A 24,872-nucleotide genomic window follows, 5' to 3' on the forward strand; every position below is an offset into this window, starting at 1 on the left:
GTTGGTCCACTGCTGTCGCCATCAATACGTTTAAATGTGTTCTTTTGTGACTTCAGGGGTTTGAAATCCTCAGAAAATATTTATTTTAATGACAAAAAGTTACCAAGGCAGCAGTCGACCAGCAGCTACTGTGTCGCCATGAGCTAAAATCACTGATTTTCTCAATGGAATTTGGTATGGAGGTGTGTCAGAAATGATCTATGACATCTGTGGACAACTAAAGCCATTACACACCCATATGTCAGCCACATTTTCATCTCAATCTGCATGGACCTGTCCTCAGGACTGTGTGGGCCGGAGATAGATGACCACCACTAACCCTTTCAACATAAACATTCATCTTATCTATCAAAATTGCTCCCAAAATACACTCTGCCCTCAAAGCTCAACCTAAATATCATACCCAGTAATATAAATGTCTGTTTTTCAGGTGGATGGGGACGAAAGGGAGTACAGCGAGGACGGCTGCGTGAAAGAGCCTTCGGGGCTTCCCTGCGCCATGTCTGTGCCGGAGTCGACCCTGAAGATAAGCCACACGTCCCCCGATATTGCGCTGGAGGCCCAGGCCAAGGTGGAGAAAAACCAGGTCCACACTCTGGCAAGGGACCGAGTCCAGAGACAGATTACTGAGCCTACCTCGTCTGTACGGTTAGCACACATCAATCCCTGAAAACTGCTGGACTCTTGGACTCGCCAGTTCAAACCATGAACCACCTCTGGTGTCGGCGGTTACTCTATTAAGTAGATGACTGCATGCAATACATCATCATAACTCCCTTGAACGCTTCCTTATTTCAATCCCTCAAAGGGATAGTTCAGAATTTTGGACATCAGACCTATTTTCCAACTCAGCCGGTGTGATGGAGACGTCTGGAGACGTTTTCAAGAAATTTCATTCAGTTCTTCTAGTTGCAAAGTTTGCTAGTGCTATGGCTAGCGCAAGTCAATGGTACCAGCGAGCATGGCATTAGAAACACTCATAGCGACTCCACAGTGCACCCGAGGTAAATCAATTGTAACGGCAGACTATCGATGTACATATCTGTGTTGATAGAATGTTTGAAATAGAAATTGGACTGAGAAAGTAGTCCCTCAAAATTCATGTGATGCGAGGTTAGTTTTGTTTCAAATATTATTCTATCAACACAGATATGTACATCGATAGTCTGCCGTTACAATTGATTTACCTCGGGTGCACTGTGGAGTCGGTATGAGTGTTTCTAATACCATGCTAACGTGTGCCATTGACTTGCGCTAGCCATAGCACCAGCGAACTCAGCAACTAGAAGAACTGAATGAAATTTCTTGAAAACGTCTCCAGACGTCTCCATCACACCGGCTGAGTTGGAAAATAGGTCTTATGTCCAAAATTCTGAACTATCCCTTTAACACACAAAACTAGTGCTGGTAACGACGTCAACATTCAACCGAAAATCTCAAGTAACGCTAATCTTTAAAAACAGAGGCAAACGTACGCAGTACACAGGTATGCTGGTTATTTGTAGTGTTGTTCTTTTTCATTTAATAAACAGACCACTTCAGTTCGACAGTAGGTGAGCCAAAGGAGCTAACGCAGCTAACGGAGCTAACTGGTAAACGGTGCCTGGACTCCGTTGGAACTGAAAATGTAAAACGAAAGCTGGGGACAGAGGAAGGCTTTAAAAATGGGGTCTATAAAATGTTATGAAGCATGGAAAAAGTGAGGGAAGATCGCTGTTGGATGAACATAATAAAGTCATTCTCATTCATTTCTTATGGCGGTAATTTTTGACCGGGGAACTCCAAAGTTACGAGTGGTGATCAACAATTTTATTTGTCCAGATGCTTAGTGGGGAGGATATTATGAGGTCTTGAGGCAATAGTTTTTATGGGTTGTCAGTCAGAATCGACCGAATACTGGAGGAAAGTTAAAGGAATATATTGGTTTTAGCAGTTATAGAGTATAGAAATGTGTATATGATTTCACGTCTTTTTTTCCATCCTACAGGCACAATTCCATCCGCCGTCAGATGAACTTGTCCAATCCGGACTTCAACCTGGCTCAGTTCCAGCGGCAGGAGTCTCTGTCTGGTCTGGGCAGCCTCAAACCCGAGCTCTACAAGCAGCACTCGGTGGACAACGAAGACGGCCGTCACGTCGGCAAGTGCGGCTGTCTCCACTTCATCCTGAAATTTGACTTTGACCTGGAGCAGCTGATCGTGAAGATCCACAAGGCCCAGGACCTTCCCGCCAAGGACTTCTCAGGGACCTCCGATCCTTACGTCAAGATCTACCTGCTGCCTGACCGCAAAACCAAGCACCAGACCAAGGTGCACCGCAAGACTCTCAACCCGGTGTTCGACGAAGTGTTCCTCTTCCCGGTGGCGTACGCTGAGCTGACGAGCCGCAAGCTGCACTTCAGCGTCTACGACTTTGACCGGTTCTCGCGCCACGACTTGATCGGCCAAGTGGTGGTGGACAACTTCCTGGATCTTGCCGACTTCCCGCGGGAGACAAAACTGTGCAAAGACATACAATACGTGACCTCGGTGAGATACAGCATTTTTCTTCGTCTGTCCTTGTCCAATTGTTTGTTAGAATGGTGTGTTTCCCGTTGGGTAGGCCTATGGGGGGTATGTACTGTATCTGTACCAGCCTGAATCCCCCATGCCCTGTTCTCAGCCTTGCCGATTTCTGCTCACACAATCGAAAAGAGCAGAACAGCCGCAGAGGGGAAGAAGGAACATCAATTGCCCTTTATCTCATTTCCCCCCCCCCCCATTTGAGGGTTTGAGAGGCAGAGACACAGAAATATACTTAGGCACAGTTAATTTTTAATGAAAGCAGTCAGGAACACTTGGGGGTGGTGACCCAGATCTGCGCCGACAGAAGACTGGGGACGACTTTACCAGATATGCGTTGTCCGCATTTCATTATTCACTCGCAGCGCTGGTAGGAGCTAGCGAGGATTGAGAAGGAGCCTCCTGCCGGGGAAGTCCTCATGGTTTTCATGTCAGGTTGATGGAGGACTTGCAGCCTGCCGCTGAGGCTCAGTTTGAGATGGAAATCTATCTTTTCTAGTTCACGAGTCAAGCAGGCAGACATGACCATAATTACAATTACTTTGAGGACTTTGTGGTTGATTGATGGCTAGGCAGGATTGTGATTTGGGGTGAATTCCAATTCCTTGCTTAACCCTCAATCTCAAAAATGCGCGCTCCCTCTAGTGCAAGTGCTGTCCCAATTCTCAGAAAAATTAAATAATCAATCAGTATTTAGATTTTGCGAGACCACCCTTGGGAGCAAGGGCTACCCAGAATGCACTGCGTGTTTTCACATAACAAAGATGGCGTCGAAAGCAGCGAAACGAGTACGCTACAAATTAAGTATTTTCTTTGTTAATAGAGATATAAAAATTATGAAAACCATTGTATTATCTTAGTTTAGGCCCATATTATGGATTACTGACGTCATTGTTGCGTAACATTTATTTTTATTTTACGATCTTTTGTCAATAGCCGGCCGGTGCGGACAAGCGATCGTTTGCTATGGTTTACTTTTCAATAAGCCGTGGTGTGTGGTAACTGTCAGCTGAATATGTCCGTGGTTGTGGTATTTGTATGAGTATCATCTTATAACTAACTGACAACCTAATAACTTGACTGACAAACGGATCGTAATAAATAATCCTGACGTAAATGTGTTCTTCTTCTTCTTTTTTTTTTCGAGTTGACAGACTGGACGCAGCTTTCGCGTTATTCTGCCCCCTACAGTCTGAACACGTATCTGCATTTAAGGGGTGTCCCATTTCTAAGTGACAAAATAACCCTCAACACTTGGTTTTGAGGGTCAGTTAAGATTAAGGGTTGAGCTTGGGGGTTAAGATAGGAACTGGAATTGGCCCTTGGTAGTCTCATCCTCAGGTATACACGCTTTATTAATATTAGGGTTTCACAAGATAAGCATGTGAAGCAACTCCGCTATCTGTTAGGTGGGTTTATTCCGTAGAATCCACCTTGGGTACTTGCCGTGGGTGCTTCTTGGCGTTTTTAGCCATACCCCTACCTGTTGCGGCCAAGTTACTTTACTAGCTTGTTGTGGTGCTACTGCATCAGTCGTGATTGTAATTGCATAAGAAATCTCAGATTCCTGTGGAGATTAAGTGAACTTATCGGTGTTCATTGTGAGTAAAGGACCCTGTTTGATTGGTGTTGGAGTCTCATTCTCAGATATGCACACTGCATCAATACTAATGTCCAAGACCATCCCCCGCCCTTCAAACTGATAAACGTCCAGGTTTTTTGAGCAGTAGAATCAACTTCTGCATGTCTTGGTAGACGTTTCTTCTGAATTTTTTTCCCCAAACTGTTGCAGCCATCTTGCTTTACTAGCGCCATATTGTTGTTGTTGCACTTCAGCCGCTATATATTTGACAATGACTTGAATATAATATATATATACTAACTATATTATACTAACTATAATATTTAAAAGTTAGTCATTCAGTTTTAAAAGGTCATTGTGAAAGAAACAGTGACATCTAATGGTTAGATTGTAATTAACAGTGGACTCTTACACTCACCACTACCTTTTGCAAGCATGATGGGGGGGAACTATGGTGGCCTTCACGTGCCAGAAAGGACGCTCTGGACAGGTTGTCCATTTGGGTTGTTCCATGTCCTAAAATACATATAAAAACAACAAAAATGCATATTTTTAAAGTGATTATACAGTCATACAAACATACTTTTAGCCAATAAACCATCGTAAATGTTGGGCATTGGACCTTTCAGAGCATGGCATGGACGTGACATCACCATATTACTCTCCAGAAAGCTAAACTTGAGGATCCAACACAGGATTCCTCAAACCTAAACGTGACTTGGTTTTAGACTTATGAGGCCTGGTTCTAACAGTGTGATTGCCTCAGTATTTGTGTGAAAGGAATTGATGTACTGAGTAATAAAGGTGAGTTTCAGCCACTGCTCAGGCTTTGAAACTCGTGCGCTTGACACAGCTGCTGCTCGTGAAGTAATTCCGTTCAAAGGCGAGATTATGGTGATTAGCCGGGTCGGCGCTGAACCAGTTGCTACCCGTTACTGCATCGTTAACTACCGCAATATAAAGACCCAGCGGGGGTGAAAACGGCACACAAACACACGTCTACTTTTCACTTCATCAAATATCACTTTAACACCTTTCAGTCTCTGAGCAGCCCGTGATAAATAAGGTCAGTGTAAATGGGTCAGAACGTCCGCCGAGGCAGCCCAGGTTGTGAAGTGGAGCTGCTGCGTCTCCCGTGTCCATCACTTTTTCTAAATTTATTCCACACTTCATCATTTATTTACACAACGTGGGCTGCAATTAACAATTCAAACGACTGCCCTTCTTATCCCCAACTTTATGCATGAATTAAAATAACCTTTAGAGCAGCTGTGAAATCAAAGTCTACTTATCACACATTCTGCAAATGTCATTTCTTTGGTTTATTTGTTTTTAAAAGAATCTGAATTTAGAACATAAACAATGACATTAAAGGGACAGTTCAGGTTTTAAAAAAGTGTACTTTTTAAGTTGTGAGATATGAAAACAACATCTTTGATATGTTTGACTCTTAAGTTACAAAGTTTGAAAACTCCTCACCAAAGTCCATTCAGAAACACTTAGTTTTTAGCAAACAGGGACTCAGCTGCACATCCACTGCTGCCATTTCTAAGTCTGTGGGACTTAGGTGAATAAAAACAAAGGATATCACACACTAAAGTCACCAAATAACGCATTTGAAGTTCCCGGTGGAGGCCAAAGTGGATCAATAACTCCTGTTTGCTGTGACGTAAAATTGCACCTTTTCTCTATTGACTTTGGTGTATAAAGTGACACAATGTTAAGTTTTTGGTCTGAAAAATGGGTTTTTAATAAGTTATATTCGATATCAAAAGTAATATTTTATATAATATAGAAAAAGCTGAGGCCCCAAGCAATCGCAAACAAATACAATGAAATAAAACCAGCCTTTTCATGGCTGAATGGTTTGGCAAAAATTGGGACGGTAATTCAGACTTTTTTTTTAAAGTAACATTGACTAAAAGTGACAAAAACATCGGACGATTGGCTCACGTGTCCAAACAAAACTGTATATTTAATGTTTTTGACCCGGTTTGTGTTTCTAACTGTGAGGAAGTGTCTCTCTCTCTCTCTCTCTGTCCCCCAGCAGAACTAGGTTACCTGCCCTGGGATTAGAGGGTGTTACCCTGCACTGGTCCAGTCTCAGTCCACGTGTACTGTATATAAATCATGTTTTCTGTCACGGACTCTCGAGCCCTTCATATATTCATACGGCGTGGACTTTAAATATACTGTACATGTGTCTGAGCCGCGTGTTCATAGAGTCTTAAATGAGATTCACGCCGAAGGATTCACATTATGAAGTCAGTAAAGGGAGCAGCGACAAGTCCTGACATTTTCGGTGGAGCTCGATCTTGTTATATCTAATGAGACGTTAAAGTTAGTGTTTACAGTTTAAAAATGAGTTTTAACTGACTATATATACATATATATATATATATATATATATATATATATATATATATATATATATATATATATACATATACATATGCTCTGTGCATATGTATATGTATATATACATATATATACATATATACACATATACACATGATATATATATATATATATATATATATATATATATATATATATACACACACACACATTATATATTTTTGGTAAACTTTAAAATCTCACTTCTTTAAATTAGCCTAAAATGGCTAGGCTACGCAAGAACTGACTAATTTGTTCCTCATGGCAGAAAATGACACCTTCCGAAAAACAGCTGTAAAAACATTATTTATTCATATTCTTTTCCACTTAAAATAATTTAATCCTTTAAAACTACTTCAGCCTGAAATATACATATCAAATATTAATTATATTTTGTGGATTTTAACCCTTTATTTCCCCTCGATAAAAAACAGTGGAGTTGTGTAAACATAGCTACAAAGCATAGCAACATTAGCCAGGCTTTATCAAAAAGGTCCTATTGATATCTATTCATATTTAACCTGTTCTTTCAGAACACTTGTTCTAATCGACAGCCTTTTGTGAGACATTTTTAGCAGTCGCTACCTTTGTTTGTTCTACACTGCCCCCACATGATTTCTTGTGATACTGCTACATTTTGTCCATATCCATTCACTAGCGCTGATGAAACGAATGCAGAATAAAGACAGAAAGCTCCACCTGTTTTCCTAAAACTGAGCATTAATTAGCCTTAGTTCTCACTGCTTTACATAATCTCATATTTCACAAAGACAAGTTTCTCCGCTGATGTTTCGAGGCCTGAATTTCTCGAAATGTCATCTTTTTTGTTTCTCGTTTCCTTCCACAGATTATATAGCCTTGATGCGTTGAGAAAACGTTACAGCTTGAGGCAGATGAGTTTATTGAATTGTTTTGAAGTGTCCCCTCACCCCTCATCTCTATTAAGTTAACGTAAAGACATTTCAATTTGTTCTTTGCACATCGGTCACGTCGTTACATGCGTGTGCGTTCGTCTTTGTCCTCGGCTGAAGACCTTTTGACGATAAAGACATTGAAGAGTTCAGAGACACTGTAACCTGCTGCTGCTGCTGTAGGGCCAGTCAATACTATTGACTGCAGTCTGGTTGGCCTGTAATTAGGACCTTGATAAATGGGTTCACCGTGTGCATATGCACCGTGTGTGTGTGTGTGTGTGTGTGTGTGGAGGAGGTTCCCATTTCCCAACAATGACAAATGGAACCATATAACAAGCACTTGTCCTCCCATTTGCCCTTATTGACTAAGTGAGAAATATGATGCTGTAGATGTTCATGGTCCATTGAATCAGAGTGAGATCCTGAATATATTTACAGGGACAAAGTCACACGATCTACACAAGTCACTCTTTGTTTTTTTTTTTATCTTGAGCATTTTAAGGAGTCAAGGCCACTGTGTAATACTGCTCAGACGTCAAGTTTACAGATTTCTGAGTAATTCATCATTTATTAACCCCGTTGATTATTTTCTTGATTAATTGAGTTATCGCTTGGTCCATTTCCATGTCAGGAAGTGTTGAAAAGGTGTCTTTTTTTACTTAATGAAACCAGAAAATGTCTACTATTTATTTCATAGTTTCAATTCTTTAAAAAAAAACACAATTCATTTAGAAATTGATTATGACTTGTTTGAAGTCTAAACGTAACTTCACGTTTGAAATGATAGCGGTGATCCCGAAAAAAGAAAAAAACTTAACTGGAGTTTTCCATTCAACTCTTGAAAAAACATGCAGATTTTGCGAATTAGCTGGGATTGGCACCAGCAACCCTCCTGTGGAGGATAAAGTGGTAATAGAAGTGTGAGGGAGTTCATTCACAAGTTTGGTTTGGACATCCATTCCAACTTTGAGGGAAACAATTCAAATCTGTTTGAGGTTAAAACATAATACAGCCTTAAAGCGCATCAGACTGTCTATGTGCTTCCTTTTCAAATCTGCATGTTATTTTTCTGAAACTGCAAATAGCCACGTCACATTATAGAGTAACTTTGATGATATAGGGAGTTACTGTATGGTTAGTGTGGAGATATGGTTTTTAGCACAGATTTTGTGAAAAAGTAGTAACCCTTTCACCATTTAACACAAGTTTTATCGTAATAGTGTAAATACCAACACCTACAGATGCATCTCATTTGGAGGTTTCCATTCATGTTGATTTATTGAAAAAAATACTCAAATATATAACTTTCAAATATCTGCATTCTACAGTTTTTTTGTTTCTTTTATAGCTTCAGATCATCTGTAGCCACCGTTTTCCTCAGAGTTATGAGAAAGCCTTCAGCCTAACCTGATTCTGCCAGAGTGCATTCATTTATACAGCTAAAGTTCAGCCTTGTCAGTGATGGATTTACTTCCACTGTGTTCAGCCAGGCACACACACACGCACGCACGCACGCACGCACGCACGCACGCACGCACGCACGCACGCACGCACGCACGCACGCACGCACGCACGCACACACACACACACACACACACACACACACACACACACACATATATTGTCCTCTTGATTAGGCCTCATGTGACAGGGATCTCTAATGTTAAAGTGAGCTGAACAAAGTCTCTTTCCCCTTTGTCCTCACATGACTGAGTCGTTCACCTCTTTATCGTTTAAATAGAAAACAAAAGTGAACACGTGTGTCCTAGCAACTGAGGAGAAAATTCTTACAAAATAACAGAAACAATAAAATGAAGTATTTTATAGGATTCACAACCTCTTAGAACTGTGACTTAAACATGCTAATTTTCTCTAAGGACTTTGGTGGAGCAATCTATCTATCTATCTATCTATCTATCTATCTATCTATCTATCTATCTATCTATCTATCTATCTATCTATCTATCTATCTATCTATCTATCTATCTATCTATCTATCTATCTATCTGCCAAAATATAAGAACTCACGTCGTTTAAAAGTACCTGTAGATACATAGAAGATATCTCGCCGTCCCTCAACAAAACACACATGCTAACAGCTAGCTAACCCAAATTCAAGACATTTTAATAAACACAGACTTCTTTACGGCAGGTTTAGGTTAAACTATGGCACAAAACTGTAGAAGGTGCTCTTCTTCAGCGTGACAACATAAATAGTCCATCTCTGTGAAATGACAGAAGACTCTGAAGGAGCCATTCACAAAACAAACACACAGGGAGATTCGGTTATTCTGGGCCTGAGATTATTGAAGCCTGCAGATACAAACCCCGGCTGAGGGCCTGAGGGAGAGTCACTGCTGCTCACTTTGTAATTGGAGAATATAGACTGTTCACATTCTCTCTCAGTGTGTGTGTGTGTGCTTTTATTGGAACGCTTGAGAGCACCAGGCTAATTTCATTGGCCTAGCTCAAGCAACCATAATCCTGACCGCAGGCTTGATTTGAGTGCCAGTTAGAGGAGAGGCTGCAGTCTATACTCTGAAAACTCTCAGTGTGTGTGTGTGTGTGTGATGGGAGACATATATTGCATTATCTGTGGAGAGCTGCAGGCCTGTACAGTTTACAGTGGTGAGATGGTACGTCCCAGCCAGTTTCCTCTTTAGGACATTGTTCTGGCATAAACACTTGACCTCATAGAGACCAATGAGGCAGAACTCATTTCTGAGGATGTGAAGTAGGTGAGGGTTAGGTATTAACTGGTTATGGTTATGGTTAGAGACAACTGTCCAAATGAGTGGAAGTCAATGCAGTGTTCTCACAAGACAAGCTGTATAAACCTGTGTGTGTGTGTGTGTGTGTGTGTGTGTGTGTGTGTGTGTGTGTGTGTCTTTGACACATAACGAGCTGTACATGATTAACACCTGAGGCTCCAATCAGCCGTGATGATGCAGTGTCAGAGGGGGATTCATGCTCCAGCAACACATGTGATGACTCAACTCCTCACGCGGTCACAACGTCATGGACTTTGTACCAACGTTACGTACATGAAGGACTGAATGTTGATGTTTTCACGGACGTTTCCATGATGGTCTATGCTCTACACAGCATGGACCAGCAAAATGATGCTGGTGGACCAGCACAGACCAACATGGACCAACTTAGATCAGCAAAGACCAGCATAGACCAGCATAGACCAACATGGACCAGCTTAGATCAGCAAAGACCAGCATAGACCAACATAGAACAGCATAATGATGCTGGTGGACCAACACAGAACAGCATAGACCAACATGGACTAGCTTAGATCAGCAAAGACCAGCATAGACCAACAAAGACCAGCATAATGATGCTGGTGGACCAACATAGACCAGCATAGTCCAGCAAAGACCAGCATAGTCCAGCAAAGACCAGCATAGACCAACAAAGACCAGCATAGTGTTGCTGGTGGACCAACATAGACCAGCATAGACCAACATGGACCAGTATAGACCAACATAGACCACCATAGATCAGCAAAGATCAGCATGGACAGCATAATGATGCTGGTGGACAAGCATAGACCAGCATAGAACATGGACCAGCATAGTCCAGCACAGACCAACATGGACCAGCATAGACAACATAGATCAACATGGAACAGCATAATGATGCTGGTGGACAAGCATAGACCAGCATAGAACATGGACCAGCATAGTCCAGCACAGACCAACATGGACCAGCATAGACAACATAGACCAACATGGACTAGCATAGTCCAGCACAGACCAACATAGACCAGCATAGACCAACATGGGCCAGCATAGACCAACATAGACCAGCGTAGATCAGCAAAGACTAGCATAGACCAGCATAATGATGCTGGTGGACCAACATAGACCAGCATAGACCAACATGGACCAGCATAGTCTAGTACATACCAACATGGACCAGCATAGACCAGCATAGATCAGCAAAGACCAGCATAGACCAAGATGGACCAACATAATCCAACATGGACCAGCATAGACCAAGATGGTCCAGCATAGTCCAACATGGACTAGCATAGTCCAACATGGACCAGCATAGACCAAGAAAGACCAACATAGAACAGAATTATGCTGGACCATGTTGGTTTTTCGAGCAGGAAATATAGAACTGATCTACAGTTCTGTATTGTTCGCTTTGATTCTTGCGACCTACGTCGAGCGCATGACTCTGACCAATCAGTGACCGGAAGTCTGTCAACGTCACATTTTAGTATCGGCTCAGCTCGATTGAAACCTCACCAAAGCAGGTTCTAATAGGTACTATTATGTATGAGCGTATAAATGGAGATATTGACGTGAATGTCCCTGATGAAAAAGTTCATTTTGTTCAATTTAGCAAATTATGCGCACCAGATTAGAGCCACAACAGTAACGAGTGTGTGCGCGCACACACACACACACACACACACACACGCTGTGACTCCAATTAATCCCAATCAGCAGGAGATGGAGCGCTTATTGATATCTGAGCAAGACACTTACTGATATTCCAGTAGATGCATCACATCTGACCTTTAAATTGACCTCTGCGCCAATTAGCCAAAATACAAAATCGTTAACATCCTCTGTGTGTGTCTTCACGTTATGAAAGACACACGAGACAATTGTGTCTATCGTTCATTGTGAGGTAAAAAAAAACGTAAGAAGAAGAAGTCAGAGTTTCCCCGGGCGTGTCACAAGCTCGCACACACACTAACCATCACAGGTTATTTTCAGACGTGATAATTAGGAGAGAAGCCTGAATGAAGATGAGTCGCGAAAGCAAGGATGTTATTATCTCAGGAGTAGTTAAGAAAATGAGGTCAGATTTCCATTAAACATATATACAGGTATGTAACGTGTGTTTCTTTTTAATCGTCACATTGACGCTCAGATAAATTAATTTACCCATCACAGCCTAACACTAACACTGATAATTAAACCTGGCTGAATGTCAGCGTAACACAGTTTCACCTCCCACACTAAATCCTAGGTGGGCACGCTCATTATATGGCTGTTAGCGTAGCCGTTAGCCATGAATGCAAAACTTTACATCGTGATGCATCGTTGGACAGCGCTGGGATCAATTAAATTAAAAATAATGATTGAACAAGGGATGAAAGTTTTAAAAAAAAAGTATAAAATCAGTCAAGTGTAACGTTTGCCACTGAGCTCCTCGGTGTTGCTGCCGTCACATATCACACATGAGGCGGGTTAAAAGGAAACACCTCAGGGCAAAACAGGAATGGTGTTAATCACCTTTTTCTTAAAGCAAGTTCACTCAATAGGTATACACTGTAATTTTAGTGAGTGACAGAGAGAGAGGCTTCTTGGAGGGCTTTCTCTTGACTCTAAAACTCATATCATTTCAGTAGGAAAAGCTCAAAGTCGGGCCGCAACTCAAATCAGCTGCAAATCATTTTTTTGCTCTGTGGAGAAAGCACGACATTTGGGAAACGTCATCACAAACATTTTTGGACAAACGATGAATTGAGAATGTAGTTGATAGGTTATTCAATAATATGGGGGACGTGGAGCGACTGTAACAGAGCGGTTTCCCGTGTCTCACATATGACGTTTTCAGCATTAGGCCATGATGTACCCAATAGGCCATTTCCTTTTGGGCCAAGGCCATAATCATCAACGTCTTCAGGGAAGTTCTCTCGTGTTCAGGGTGGGTTCTCTGGTCTCACATATGAAGTTTTAGGTGGATACAATAATCCCTGTTACAACAGCATAGAATACTGTAAAATATCTTCTTCTCAGCGTCCACCAGGGGGTGCTGTTTTCAAAACTGAATATTTTTTCATATACATTTCTTCAGGACGGGACTATAATCAATCATAGCAAGTTTGTTTCAGATAGGACCTTCTATCAAAAAGTTACAACAGTTTTGGTTTTCGTGGCGGAAAAAAAAATCTGAATTTGTTGCAACTTTGCTGCCCCCTAGCGCCAACACCGTGTGACATTAAGATACCGATTTTGCAACTTTTAATCCTTTACTTGGATACAGTGACCGCACCAAATTTGCAGTTTATCGCAGTAACTAGGAGGAGGTTGTTCGAATACAGAAATTACAAAAATCTTCAAAATGGCTGCCTTCCTGTTGGGTTTGGAGCATGGGTTTTTTTGTTCGGTCTGGACTGATATGAAACCATCCGCCCTGGTTGATGTTTTCATCAAAAACTTTTCACAGGGGCTGAATTTTATGCAAAGTTTTGTAAGTTTTGGGGCATGTGAAGGCCGACAAAAATGTGATTCTTATTGCAGAATAATAACCGTTTTAATGGCAAGAGCCCAGCACCTGAAACGGTTACATTTTGATCCACTCGATCCAGATCTGTACCTGATAATAGCTATGACCATCATACATAAACATGACAAAATTCATTCTGATCTGTTACGATGCGTGATAACCAAATCTGAATTTATGTGAAAGTTAAATTCCCGCCAAATCTGTAATCTGGCTCAGATCAAGATGAAGATTAGCCCAGTGGTAGAGCGCCTAATCCTGCATTCACACACCAAATTACGTCCAAATATGATGTGTTTTGATGTCATTAGTAGGTAGATTCTTAATGGGAAACGTACTCAGGAGATGAAATCATAACCTCCGTGGAGGAGGTAACAAAGTACTCTCCAGAGTATATTATGATTCTTGCTCGAGAAATATTTAAGATGTGGTTTACATGAGAACCACTCTGATGCGTTTCTTCCGTTGCATTGGAAAGAGACAGAGTAATGGCCGATGATGATATAACGTTGGTTCAGTGCTTGTTATTGAAATAAGAAATAATGTTGATCTGATCTTGCAGGACAACGTGGACCTGGGAGAGCTGATGTTCTCGCTGTGCTATCTCCCCACGGCTGGCAGGCTCACCATCACCATGATCAAAGCCAGAAATCTCAAAGCCATGGACATCACTGGAGCCTCAGGTCAGTGCGCCGTTACTGCAGGGGTTGTTAAATGTGTATGAAAGTGCTTTATTTTTGGCGTCCTCTCTCTCGCTCGCTCTCTCTCATGTTTTATAAATTTTCCATACATTCTGATTCTGATGCTCAGAGATCCACGCTCTCTTTGTGTCCAGATCCGTACGTGAAAGTCTCCCTGATGTGCGAAGGCCGGAGGCTAAAGAAGAGAAAGACATCGACCAAGCGGAACACTCTGAACCCGGTGTACAACGAGGCCATCGTGTTCGACGTTCCCCCCGAGAACATCGACCAGATCAGCCTGCTCATAGCCGTCATGGACTATGATCGGTGAGGAACGTCAGTACGTTATGTGACACAACGTCATTAGCAGTGTGCAAAAAACCCATTCATAATCCGGGGGGGGTGGGGGGTCCCATCTACCATTTGTTGTGCAATACTGTGTCACCACCCCAGGTGCCACCCTGCATCATTGGCTATCTTCCCTGTCAGATGTTGGCTTGTGTGGGCCTTTTCCACAGCGCCATTTGGAAAGCAATTAATTAAAACATTAAAATACATAATTACAAATAAAATAATTTACATTTTGTTTGGTTTTGAGGGATACAGGGTCTTGAAATTGTATTTAAGACCTTTTATGAGATTTTAGGATAATTTAAGACATTTTAAGGCCTCAAATTCAAATTATTGGATTTAAGACTTTTTCAGACCCCGCGGGTACCTTGGGATAAGAAAGCATGCAAAGTGTATGTGTGTATGTAGATCATATACTCTATGTAAGACTGAAATTAAAAACATCTTTAGGAAAAAATACTTGTTTTCCAATTACACTGCAACATGTTTAGACCCCCCTTAAATTTTGTCTTTGAGGCTTTCAGGGGGTCTCGAATGTTAATCAGGGGTCTAGCCCCCCCAGACCCCCCTGTATTTCGCACAGTGGTCATTAGTAAAGAGAGACTCTTAACAATATCCTACATACCTCTGTGTGCCTTTTTTTGCCTTTGTATGGCCGTTTACCCAATACTCCCTCAAGAGGGCAGCGCCGAGCACCAAGTTGCGGGCATCGACAAACATGGAAAAGCCCATGAAGAGGTTATTTTAGTGCCCTTTTGACAACTATCCCCTCGAATCTGAGTGAGTGAAGCTGAGGCAGCCTGGTAGTCACTCTACATTCCCTGGCTGTAGGATCCAGCGAACCTTGGCCTCATATTTTAAAATTGGGCACTGCAACTATAGGCGGCTTCTTTGTCTTTTTCCATGACAAATTAACTCTATACTGCCCCCCATGATTTCTGGTAGTATCTAACATTTATCCAATTATCGTCACTAAATAAGAGTAGCTTGATTCAGTGCACAGTGAGTTACAGTTTTGCAAACGTTTAATTTCTCAACATAATCTGAAAAAAAAACAGAGCACGCTGAACCAGATGCTAGGCTGATTCATGTAAATTCGTTCCCAGTTGCCAGAGCCTAAATCTACTGGTAGTTAGCATACGGGGTGAAAAAAAATAAAAAAAGGGATTTCTGGACAAATGTAACGCTCAACATCAGCACCACGACACACATTAGCTCTGCTTTAACCCCCTTATCTGTTTTTTTAACATTCCAAAACGCAATAGGCAGCAGCTAGCAGGATGCAAACTCATTAGCCATCAAGCTTGGTGGGTTTGTTTAACTTTAGCATCTTCAAACGGTCTTTCTCACATTTGGCGACTTGAAAAATTCCCTCTCCACTTGACATGTGGAGCATTCCTTAGAAAACAAACGGTAATATGCATCAACTGGTAGGATGCTAACTTAATAGCCATCATTATGAGCTGTTGTTGATCTCGAGCTCTGATGCTAAGCGCTGACCATCAGCTTCACATGAAATGCATTAGCATCGATGCCATGGTCTTTTCTCTGCTTTGATGAAATATTCACACGAGCTCACATTTGGCATCTTTGAAGGTGCATTATGTAATAAATCTAAATCAACTGGCCATAAAATCCTCCTAATATGTCACAGAGACTCAGGAATAATGTTCATATAACAAACTGAACTCACCAACAACAACAGCACAGACAAAATATTTGCATTAAAAAAACTCTTGCAGACTGCAAATCATGTTTATGTTTTGAAATCATGTTTTGGCATGTGGCGCCACCTACCGCCGTCTACCAATCATTGCAGTCAGTAGAGTCTCAGCTGTGTAGATTATCTGAATGTGTCAGTTTAAATGTCTGAGCTGCTCTGTTTTCTGTGGGTTTTACAAGGTAAGCGACGCAACTGGAGCAAATTCCATAAATTAGCATTATGGGAGCAAAAGAGCTCCAGTTGTCATGCTTGATTAATTGCCTCCAGATGTTAGTTCATGCATATATTATTTATATTTGGGAGGTCTGGAAAGACATAAGAGAAAAGTCCTCGAGCTAGAAGGTCTTCACTTTTTCAGTAGTTTATTGTGCAGTGTTTGGCTCAGCTCCCAAGTATATTCTGTTTATCACAGTTGCAATAAATTTACACCATTGTTGTCCTGCAGGGTCGGACACAACGAAGTGATCGGAGTGTGCAGGGTGGGCAACGAGGCGGAGAGTCTGGGCCGAGAACACTGGAGTGAAATGCTGTCGTACCCGAGGAAACCCATCGCGCACTGGCACCCACTCATAGAGGTACGCGCCGCTCTGTGCACCGGTAACGGCGTTTGTCGTCCAAGGATGTTTTCAAATTGTGTTTGTAATAAAATCATTTTCACGATCCTTTTCCATGCAATCATCCAAGGACAAGATAAAAGAGGTGAGATGAGACTCGTCAAGTCTCCAGCAGTGCTATTGCTATCAATTAAAGCCTTTACATTCCCTCAAATTAAGTACATGGCCTTATTGCAGTGGTCAGCATCTGGCAGCCCATGGGCCAAATGTGGTCCGCCACCATGAATATCCGGCCCAAATATCTGATTTTTCTTTCTTTTTTTTTTTTTATTGAATTTTGTACAATACTTTATATTAGAAGAAAAAAGGCTACTACAAATAATCAGATTTTTTTGGTCTGGTATTCAATTGCTTGACCCCTGGCTTATTGTTTTAGCATGCTAACATTACATAAACACATGGGACATCGAGCTGACATCAAAATATTTGACAACATGTCAAATTTTTGACCTGCTGCTGGTTCTTGATGAAAAGTCCACCATCCACTGTTGGGACGAACCAACGTCATGTAAAATAAAGTGTTTTTTTTACTCGGTTGTTTACTCCTAATGTCTTCGTAATTAAACGGTGGTCAGCTTGTGAGGTATCGGGCGTAAAAAGCCTATAATGCAACGTCTGTAATGGCTTTGAGATGTAAGGAGGCCACACATCTGAATCACCACCCACATAATCCATTAGTTGAGCCATTGAAAGACATGAAACGGCAGACCGATGAACAAATCAGAGCAGTTAAGCCCCACCCCCCCGAAAAAGTGCTTCCATTCACTTCACAAAAACTTTCCATCTTCCGTGTTTCCCCGTCTATTTATGTATTAGTTTAGTAAAAACAAGAACAGTGCACATGAATAAACATTCCCGTAATTGTGCCAGAATTAGCCAAGAGCCATTTCTTTTTTCGTCTGACGTCCCTGGAAACCAGAATTTGAAATTCAAATTACAAAAGTTGCATAACATGCACAACAGTAGTTAAATAGACAGAAACCAATGTTGAATGAGACACAATTTAGAACAATCCTATATTCTATCAATATGTTTTTTCAAACAAACTGTGTGTAATTAGTAGAAAACACTAATTACACAAATCTGTGAAAGAGCCTGACACAACAAAGTACCATCAGAGACATTTGGAGGTAAATAAATAAAATAAAACCATTACATAATAAAAAAGGACTGCATAACCCTTGTGTCTACTTGACTTGTTCTGTTGTGAGGTAACTAGCTTACAGAGAGAGACACAGAGAGGCGGCAACATTCACTGGAGCTGCTTCTATTTCTGAATTCTCAGCCCACACTCATTAAAAAAACAGAGCACGCTGAACCAGATGCTAGGCTGATTCATGTAAATTCGTTCCCAGTTGCCAGAGCCTAAATCTACTGGTAGTTAGCATACGGGGTGAAAAAAAATAAAAAAAGGGATTTCTGGACAAATGTAACGCTCAACATCAGCACCACGACACACATTAGCTCTGCTTTAACCCCCTTATCTGTTTTTTTAACATTCCAAAACGCAATAGGCAGCAGCTAGCAGGATGCAAACTCATTAGCCATCAAGCTTGGTGGGTTTGTTTAACTTTAGCATCTTCAAACGGTCTTTCTCACATTTGGCGACTTGAAAAATTCCCTCTCCACTTGACATGTGGAGCATTCCTTAGAAAACAAACGGTAATATGCATCAACTGGTAGGATGCTAACTTAATAGCCATCATTATGAGCTGTTGTTGATCTCGAGCTCTGATGCTAAGCGCTGACCATCAGCTTCACATGAAATGCATTAGCATCGATGCCATGGTCTTTTCTCTGCTTTGATGAAATATTCACACGAGCTCACATTTGGCATCTTTGAAGGTGCATTATGTAATAAATCTAAATCAACTGGCCATAAAATCCTCCTAATATGTCACAGAGACTCAGGAATAATGTTCATATAACAAACTGAACTCACCAACAACAGCACAGACAAAATCAGCCTGCGTGTGACAGACAAAATATTTGCATTAAAAAACTCTTGCAGACTGCAAATCATGTTTATGTTTTGAAATCTTGTTTTGGCATGTGGCGCCACCTACCGCCATCTACCAATCATTGCAGTCAGTAGAGTCTCAGCTGCCGAGGAACCACGGGTTGCCAGTTACATCAGAAAACGAAACCTAAAAGACCTCGGTATTTTGAATGTAGTAACCATTTTTTCGCAACATTCTTACAAATGGCACCTTTAACACTTAATAAAGTTATGGGCAGCAGCTAGCAGGACACGGACTCAACAGTTAAGCGTCAGCTCCATGATATCAGCATCTACCATCATCTTTTTCAAGACTTTTTCAAGATTCACATTAGCTTACGCTGGGCGCATTTCACATTCCCGGCAAAACGTAATGGAGACCAGCTAGCAGGAGGCTAACTTGTTAGCGCTCAGCGACCGTTTGTTGATGCACACCCTCCGCAGGCATCATTATTTTTTGAGTGATGCTCATTAGGAGAGAGAGAGCGAGGCTGGACTGCGGGATTCTTAACACGTCTCTAATGAACATGTCAGTGATTCTCTGCAGCTTCTCCATATGAAACCAGGCCAGATAATGTATAACGAGGATATATTCCGACTAATTTACCAACCAGATGACTCACTTAACGAACTGATTTTTGACGGACTGGAAGTGAGTGACAACAAAAAGCTGTGACAGCCGTTTGTGTACGACAGAAAATAAATGACTTAGTTTTTAAAGCCAATTTAATGTTGTGAGTCATTTCTTATGGGAACAAGGACGTGTGCAGAATCTTGCACAGTTGTATATCTATGAGTCTTTTTTTCCCCCTCAATGCTTCACAAAATGTTAAAAACACTTGTCAAGACAAGATCGAGGCAGATCGAGCCATGTGCCTCAGGAGAATTTGGACAAACAATCTCTTGAACACGTTCTCGGATTAAGGAATCAGGGTGAATTCCAATTCCTTGCTTAACCCTCAATCTTAACCCTCAATCTCAAAAATGCGCGCTCCCTCTAGTGCAAGTGCTGTCCTGATTTTTAGAAAAATTAAGTTGAGGGCCAAGTTTAAGGGCTGTATCGCCCTCAATATTGAGATTTTCCGAGACCACCCTTGGGAGCAAGGGTGGCCCAGAATGCATTGCGTGTTTTTACATAACAAAGATGGCGCCGAAAGCAGCGAAACGAGTACGCTACAAATTAAGTATTTTCTTTGTTAATAGAGATATAAAAATGATGAAAACCATTGTATTATCTTAGTTTAGGCCCATATTATGGATTACTGACGTAATGGTTGCGTAAAATTTATTTTTATTTTTGTGGTATTTGTATGAGTATCATATTATAACTAACTGACAACCTAATAACTTGACTGACAAACAGATCGTAATAAATAATCCTGCATTTAAGGGGTGTCCCATTTCTAAGTGACAAAATAACCCTCAACACTTGGTTTAGGGCCAGTTAAGATTAAGGGTTGAGCTTGAGGGTTAAGACAGGAATTGGAATTGGCCCTCAGTTTTGGGTGGTCAAGATCAAGGTCCTGGTAGCCTCGCAAAACATGTTTGACCCCGTTTGGCAGTTCTGCGCTAACCCTTGATCTCTGCTGCTACCCACTGGCTTTATTCCACACTGCATCTAAAGGTGATATCTTAAGACTACCATCACGGCATTTGCATGGAGAACCTCACGATAGTCCACCACGTCACTTAATTTTTTACTTTTTATTTTTAACAAACTTTTCGACACTAAGGAACTTCCTGTCTCTTGTGTTTTGTTTTGGTCCAGTGGGTCGGACAAGGAGCGGCAGGCAGTGGAAGCCAAGGAGGATCCACCAATTCACTGAAGACGCCACCGTCTCCATGAAAGTGGAGTGATGGGACTTCCAGAAACATTTAGACATGAATTCCAAGTTGTGGCCATCATGGTAGTAAAACATCAGCTATAAAAGCATTACTCTAACCAATGTGTTATTAGGTTGAACTTCTTTATAGGTTTAATTGTGTTTAGACTTTTCCCAAAGGTTAACCACCCCTTCTTACTTCCTCATGTGTCTTCACGACCAACAAACAGAAAAAAAAACACTTAACGACATTCCAAACTAAACTAACTGTTTGAGTTGTTATTGACGGTATTAACAGTTTGTGATTATCTATCTGGTAAAGGTTCTTTTTGTTGTTTTTCTTAAACGGGTGTGTGGACCAAAAGCATTTTAGGTGAGTGTGTGTGTGTGGAGCTGTGGCTAGTGATTTGTGAGTGTGTGTGTGTGTGTGTGTGTGGGATCAGCTGTTAGTGATGTATTAATGGTGCGTTCACACCACAGGTGGCGCAGGTGGTGTTTTTTCCCTGCTAGCCTTGAAACTAGCGATCATCAGGTCATTGATATAACTAGCAACTCCTCACCTGGGGCTAATGCTAGAGCTAAGTTTACTAAATTGCGATTAATAGCTTAAATGAAGTGGCATTTATAACATATTTTATCGTAACAAAATAGGTCGTCCAACTTCCTCGCTCGGTATCGGACAACGTTCTGTGACTTTATGGTACATTCTCATCTTGCTGGGATTAGGGTCACTTACAGATCGATCGAAAATCCAGAAAACTGCCGTGTCATGTTCGGTGTGAACGCATCATGACATGATTCCAGAATTTAAAAAAATTAGACGATTGTTGTGTTGAACACTGAACTCTTTCCTGCATTGGTTATGGCGTAAAAAAGGACCTGAACGAAAACTTTAGCACAGATCTCTTCAGAATGCAAAGCAGTGGACGGATGGAACATAAAACCATGTTTTAATTACTGCATGTTTAATTGTCTAACTTTGTTTTTCGGGGGTGTGGTCAAAATACAAGGGAATGAATGAATTAGCAGCAACATTGCTTATTTCAAAGTATTGACTATTCTGTTTTTTTCAATATTTTTGGCGGTGATGACATCTGCCAAAGAGGTTTCTGTTTTTACCCATTTATTTTTAGCAGGATGGAAAATTACTAAACCAATATCCAACAATTTCAAGTGTTTTGACCTGTTATATGGGGTGCAAATGTGGATTAAGTTTGCCAAACCAGGATCAAGGTTTGCAAAATGTTCACAATTTTTTAATGGGCATAACGCACAGATCTTGATTTTAATAACTAAAATTCATGAGAATTGTTCAGTCTTAGCGGACTTACGTATTCCTTTGTGTGCCATTCTAACTTCCTATTGTAATCATGCTGTAATGGCAGCATGCTGCAAGTTTAAAGTAAAAAAAAAAAACCTAAAGCCATTCCAGGAAGAGACAGAAAATTGAGATTAATATGCCAAATGAAATTACTGTTTTAAGTTTTAATTTCAATATAATCCAGAAACCACAATATAGTATTGGACAATATTAGAACACGACTTCACGACCTCCTCTTTGATTGGTGCCACACCCCTGTGCTTGTTTTAATGAGACAGTGTTTGTTTGTTTTCTAAATTAAGATGAATACCAGTATCTTTTACGTCTTTGTATTGGACACACGTCACGACCGATGAGGACAAACTTGTGCGTTTGTAGCTGCTTCGGTGCATGCGTTATTTTTTCTTTTTCCTTTTTTTAAATAAAATAAAATCTCTTTTTGTCGTGATACTAATCAAACTCTAAACACAATTATGTATTATGACCATTTAAGGCAGAGCGTGTTAGTTGTCCATTCAAATGTTATTAATAAATATTTCTATACATATACAGTATGCTGCGTTGCATGGGTTGGTTTTGTGGGATGAGATGAGACACGTGCTAGCTTGCGTTTCAAGCACGGTTAGCAGGTTAGTCGTCGGTGCTTCACTGATTGATCGATTGATTGATGACCAGTTGAACTTCTCAAACTGTTTATTTCACATCTTGGACATGCTACCTTTAGCATAGCAGCTGTTGTTTTATGCTAGCTAGTGACACCAGCTAACAAACAATGCCAACACAGCTCAAGCTAGCAGTTTTGATTAGTCACTTTCTAGCAAGCGTTAATGTCAATATGCATGTTCACTTCCTGGTTGTAATGTTTCCTCTCAGTCTTGTTTTTTTTAAATCCAGTGGAGACGTTTTGTCAGACGAGCTCACGGACGAACGGTCACGACACTCGTCCGAGTGGCTACGCACATGTTTTTTCTGGCTCACATCTGCGTCACACTGAGATGAAAATATCTCAGCCTTTTTTGGACGCGGTGGATGATTTCAGCGTGTTTATTCAAAAGAGCGAAGAAGTAGGTCATGGTCAGGCTCATGGTTGTAAGTGCATTATATACTCTGGCATGATGGTGTAGAATGGAAGTTGCTCACGTTTTTTAATGCATATTGATCTGTTGTTGTTGTTGCTGTGATATTAATACACAATCTCATCCTTGAACATTATCAGTGGGGAATATTCTGGGTTCTCTGTCGAATTTGAAGGATTGTACTCACTGGAACAGAGTGGAGTTCTCCGACATCACATCCTTGAGAATCGGCCTTTGACGTTGACAAGCGCCGACCAGTCAGACGTTCTAAATAATGGCAAGAAGTACACAAAAGGAAGAGGGAAATTAAGGTCTCACACTGAGAAAACAGAGTTGAAGATGAGATCAAGTGATTCACAGGTGAATGTGAGCAGTTCACAGGACACAGGTGCATGAAATTAGTGGTGTGGCATGTAATTAGTGAAGTGGAAAATCAAAGGACAAACAGCCAGGAAACAGACTTTAAAAGGAAACTTGAGTCCAAATGATCATAAACTAAAGCCTTGTTCAGTTAAAGCTCACATAGAGCGGTCCTGTTGCACATATATGTTAGTTATGGAGGTCTACTTACATACATTAACTTGTTTTTATGGTCAAAAACCTCCTAGTTGCTGTAAACGAGCCGATAGAAATCTTTCCTCACTGACCCTGTCCTCAGCCGCAATATTTCAGACTGAACTCTCACCCTCAGAAGACAGAGTGTGTTGTGATTGGCCAGCCATCGTAGAGCCTTCCCAACTGTCTTGTGATTGGCCAATACCCGGAAGTGACATAATCAGCACACCCGCTCTCAGAAGCGCAGCTCCCCCCTCTGGAACGGTGGATGCACTGCTCCTCATGATCAAAACATTGTTTTAACAGTGTTTAAAAATAGCTTCTTCACGACTCCCCGCCACAGTCCCTTTTATGACTTTGACCCAGAGTCAGACCCAGAGTCAGAAGACACTGTCGCTCGTGAAACACCTCCACAACGGACGTTATTCTTCTTCTGCTGTTCAATGTATGCAACCGGATGTACCCGGACTAGTGCCCGGAGCAGGAGGATCTGCTGTTTCGGAGAACCGATGTTTACGTAACCGGACCGGGTTTTTCAGAGATCTCGCTGAGCCCGAGATTACAATAAAACACAGCGTTCTCAGCAGTGGCTGAACTGTTTGTTTAGAACCTTCAGGGCTTCGTAAACAAGGTAATGACGCAGATACACACTAAACAACAGCGTTAACTGGAACTTCAGGTGTAGGTTCGCTTTAAAGTATTTTTTTTTTACATATCCAGATTGGTTTCTGAAGTCTGGAGTGCCACAAAAATGCATGATTTAACTCACATTCAAACATCAGTTGCCTAGATTATTACAGATGTATCTCAGTCTTAATGCTCTTGCTGCTTAAGTTGGACTTCACTTCATCTTTGGGGACACTGACGCTGCTGTACTGAACCTGAGTTTAAAACAAAAAGTAAGTCAGACGTCTTCGGATCAACATAAACATCCCCAAACTTGTCAGACTTTTTTATTTTTCTTCCGCGTCACTCCTGTGCTTTTAGTGTGCAACCGGCCCAATCTGCTCAAGACTCA

The 24,872-nt window shown here is 41.2% G+C and overlaps 1 protein-coding gene across 1 annotated transcript in view; it reads left to right on the forward strand.

Annotated features, from left to right (window-relative positions):
* The window catches only part of syt9b (synaptotagmin IXb), a gene marked incomplete at its 3' end in the record, with an annotated part of 44,084 nt that extends 23,159 nt beyond the window's left edge, over nucleotides 1-20,925 (forward strand). The window contains exons 3-8 of the mRNA XM_083893355.1: nucleotides 431-648; nucleotides 1,988-2,528; nucleotides 14,275-14,395; nucleotides 14,548-14,719; nucleotides 16,912-17,041; nucleotides 20,848-20,925. Coding sequence (XP_083749481.1) covers nucleotides 431-648; nucleotides 1,988-2,528; nucleotides 14,275-14,395; nucleotides 14,548-14,719; nucleotides 16,912-17,041; nucleotides 20,848-20,925 — 1,260 coding nt within the window. The remainder of the gene's footprint in view (nucleotides 1-430; nucleotides 649-1,987; nucleotides 2,529-14,274; nucleotides 14,396-14,547; nucleotides 14,720-16,911; nucleotides 17,042-20,847) is intronic.
* Between the last annotated feature and the right edge of the window lie 3,947 nt (nucleotides 20,926-24,872).

This window comes from Microchirus variegatus (genome assembly GCF_963457635.1).
Source record: "Microchirus variegatus genome assembly, chromosome: 8".
NCBI classification, from domain to species: Eukaryota; Metazoa; Chordata; class Actinopteri; order Pleuronectiformes; family Soleidae; genus Microchirus; species Microchirus variegatus.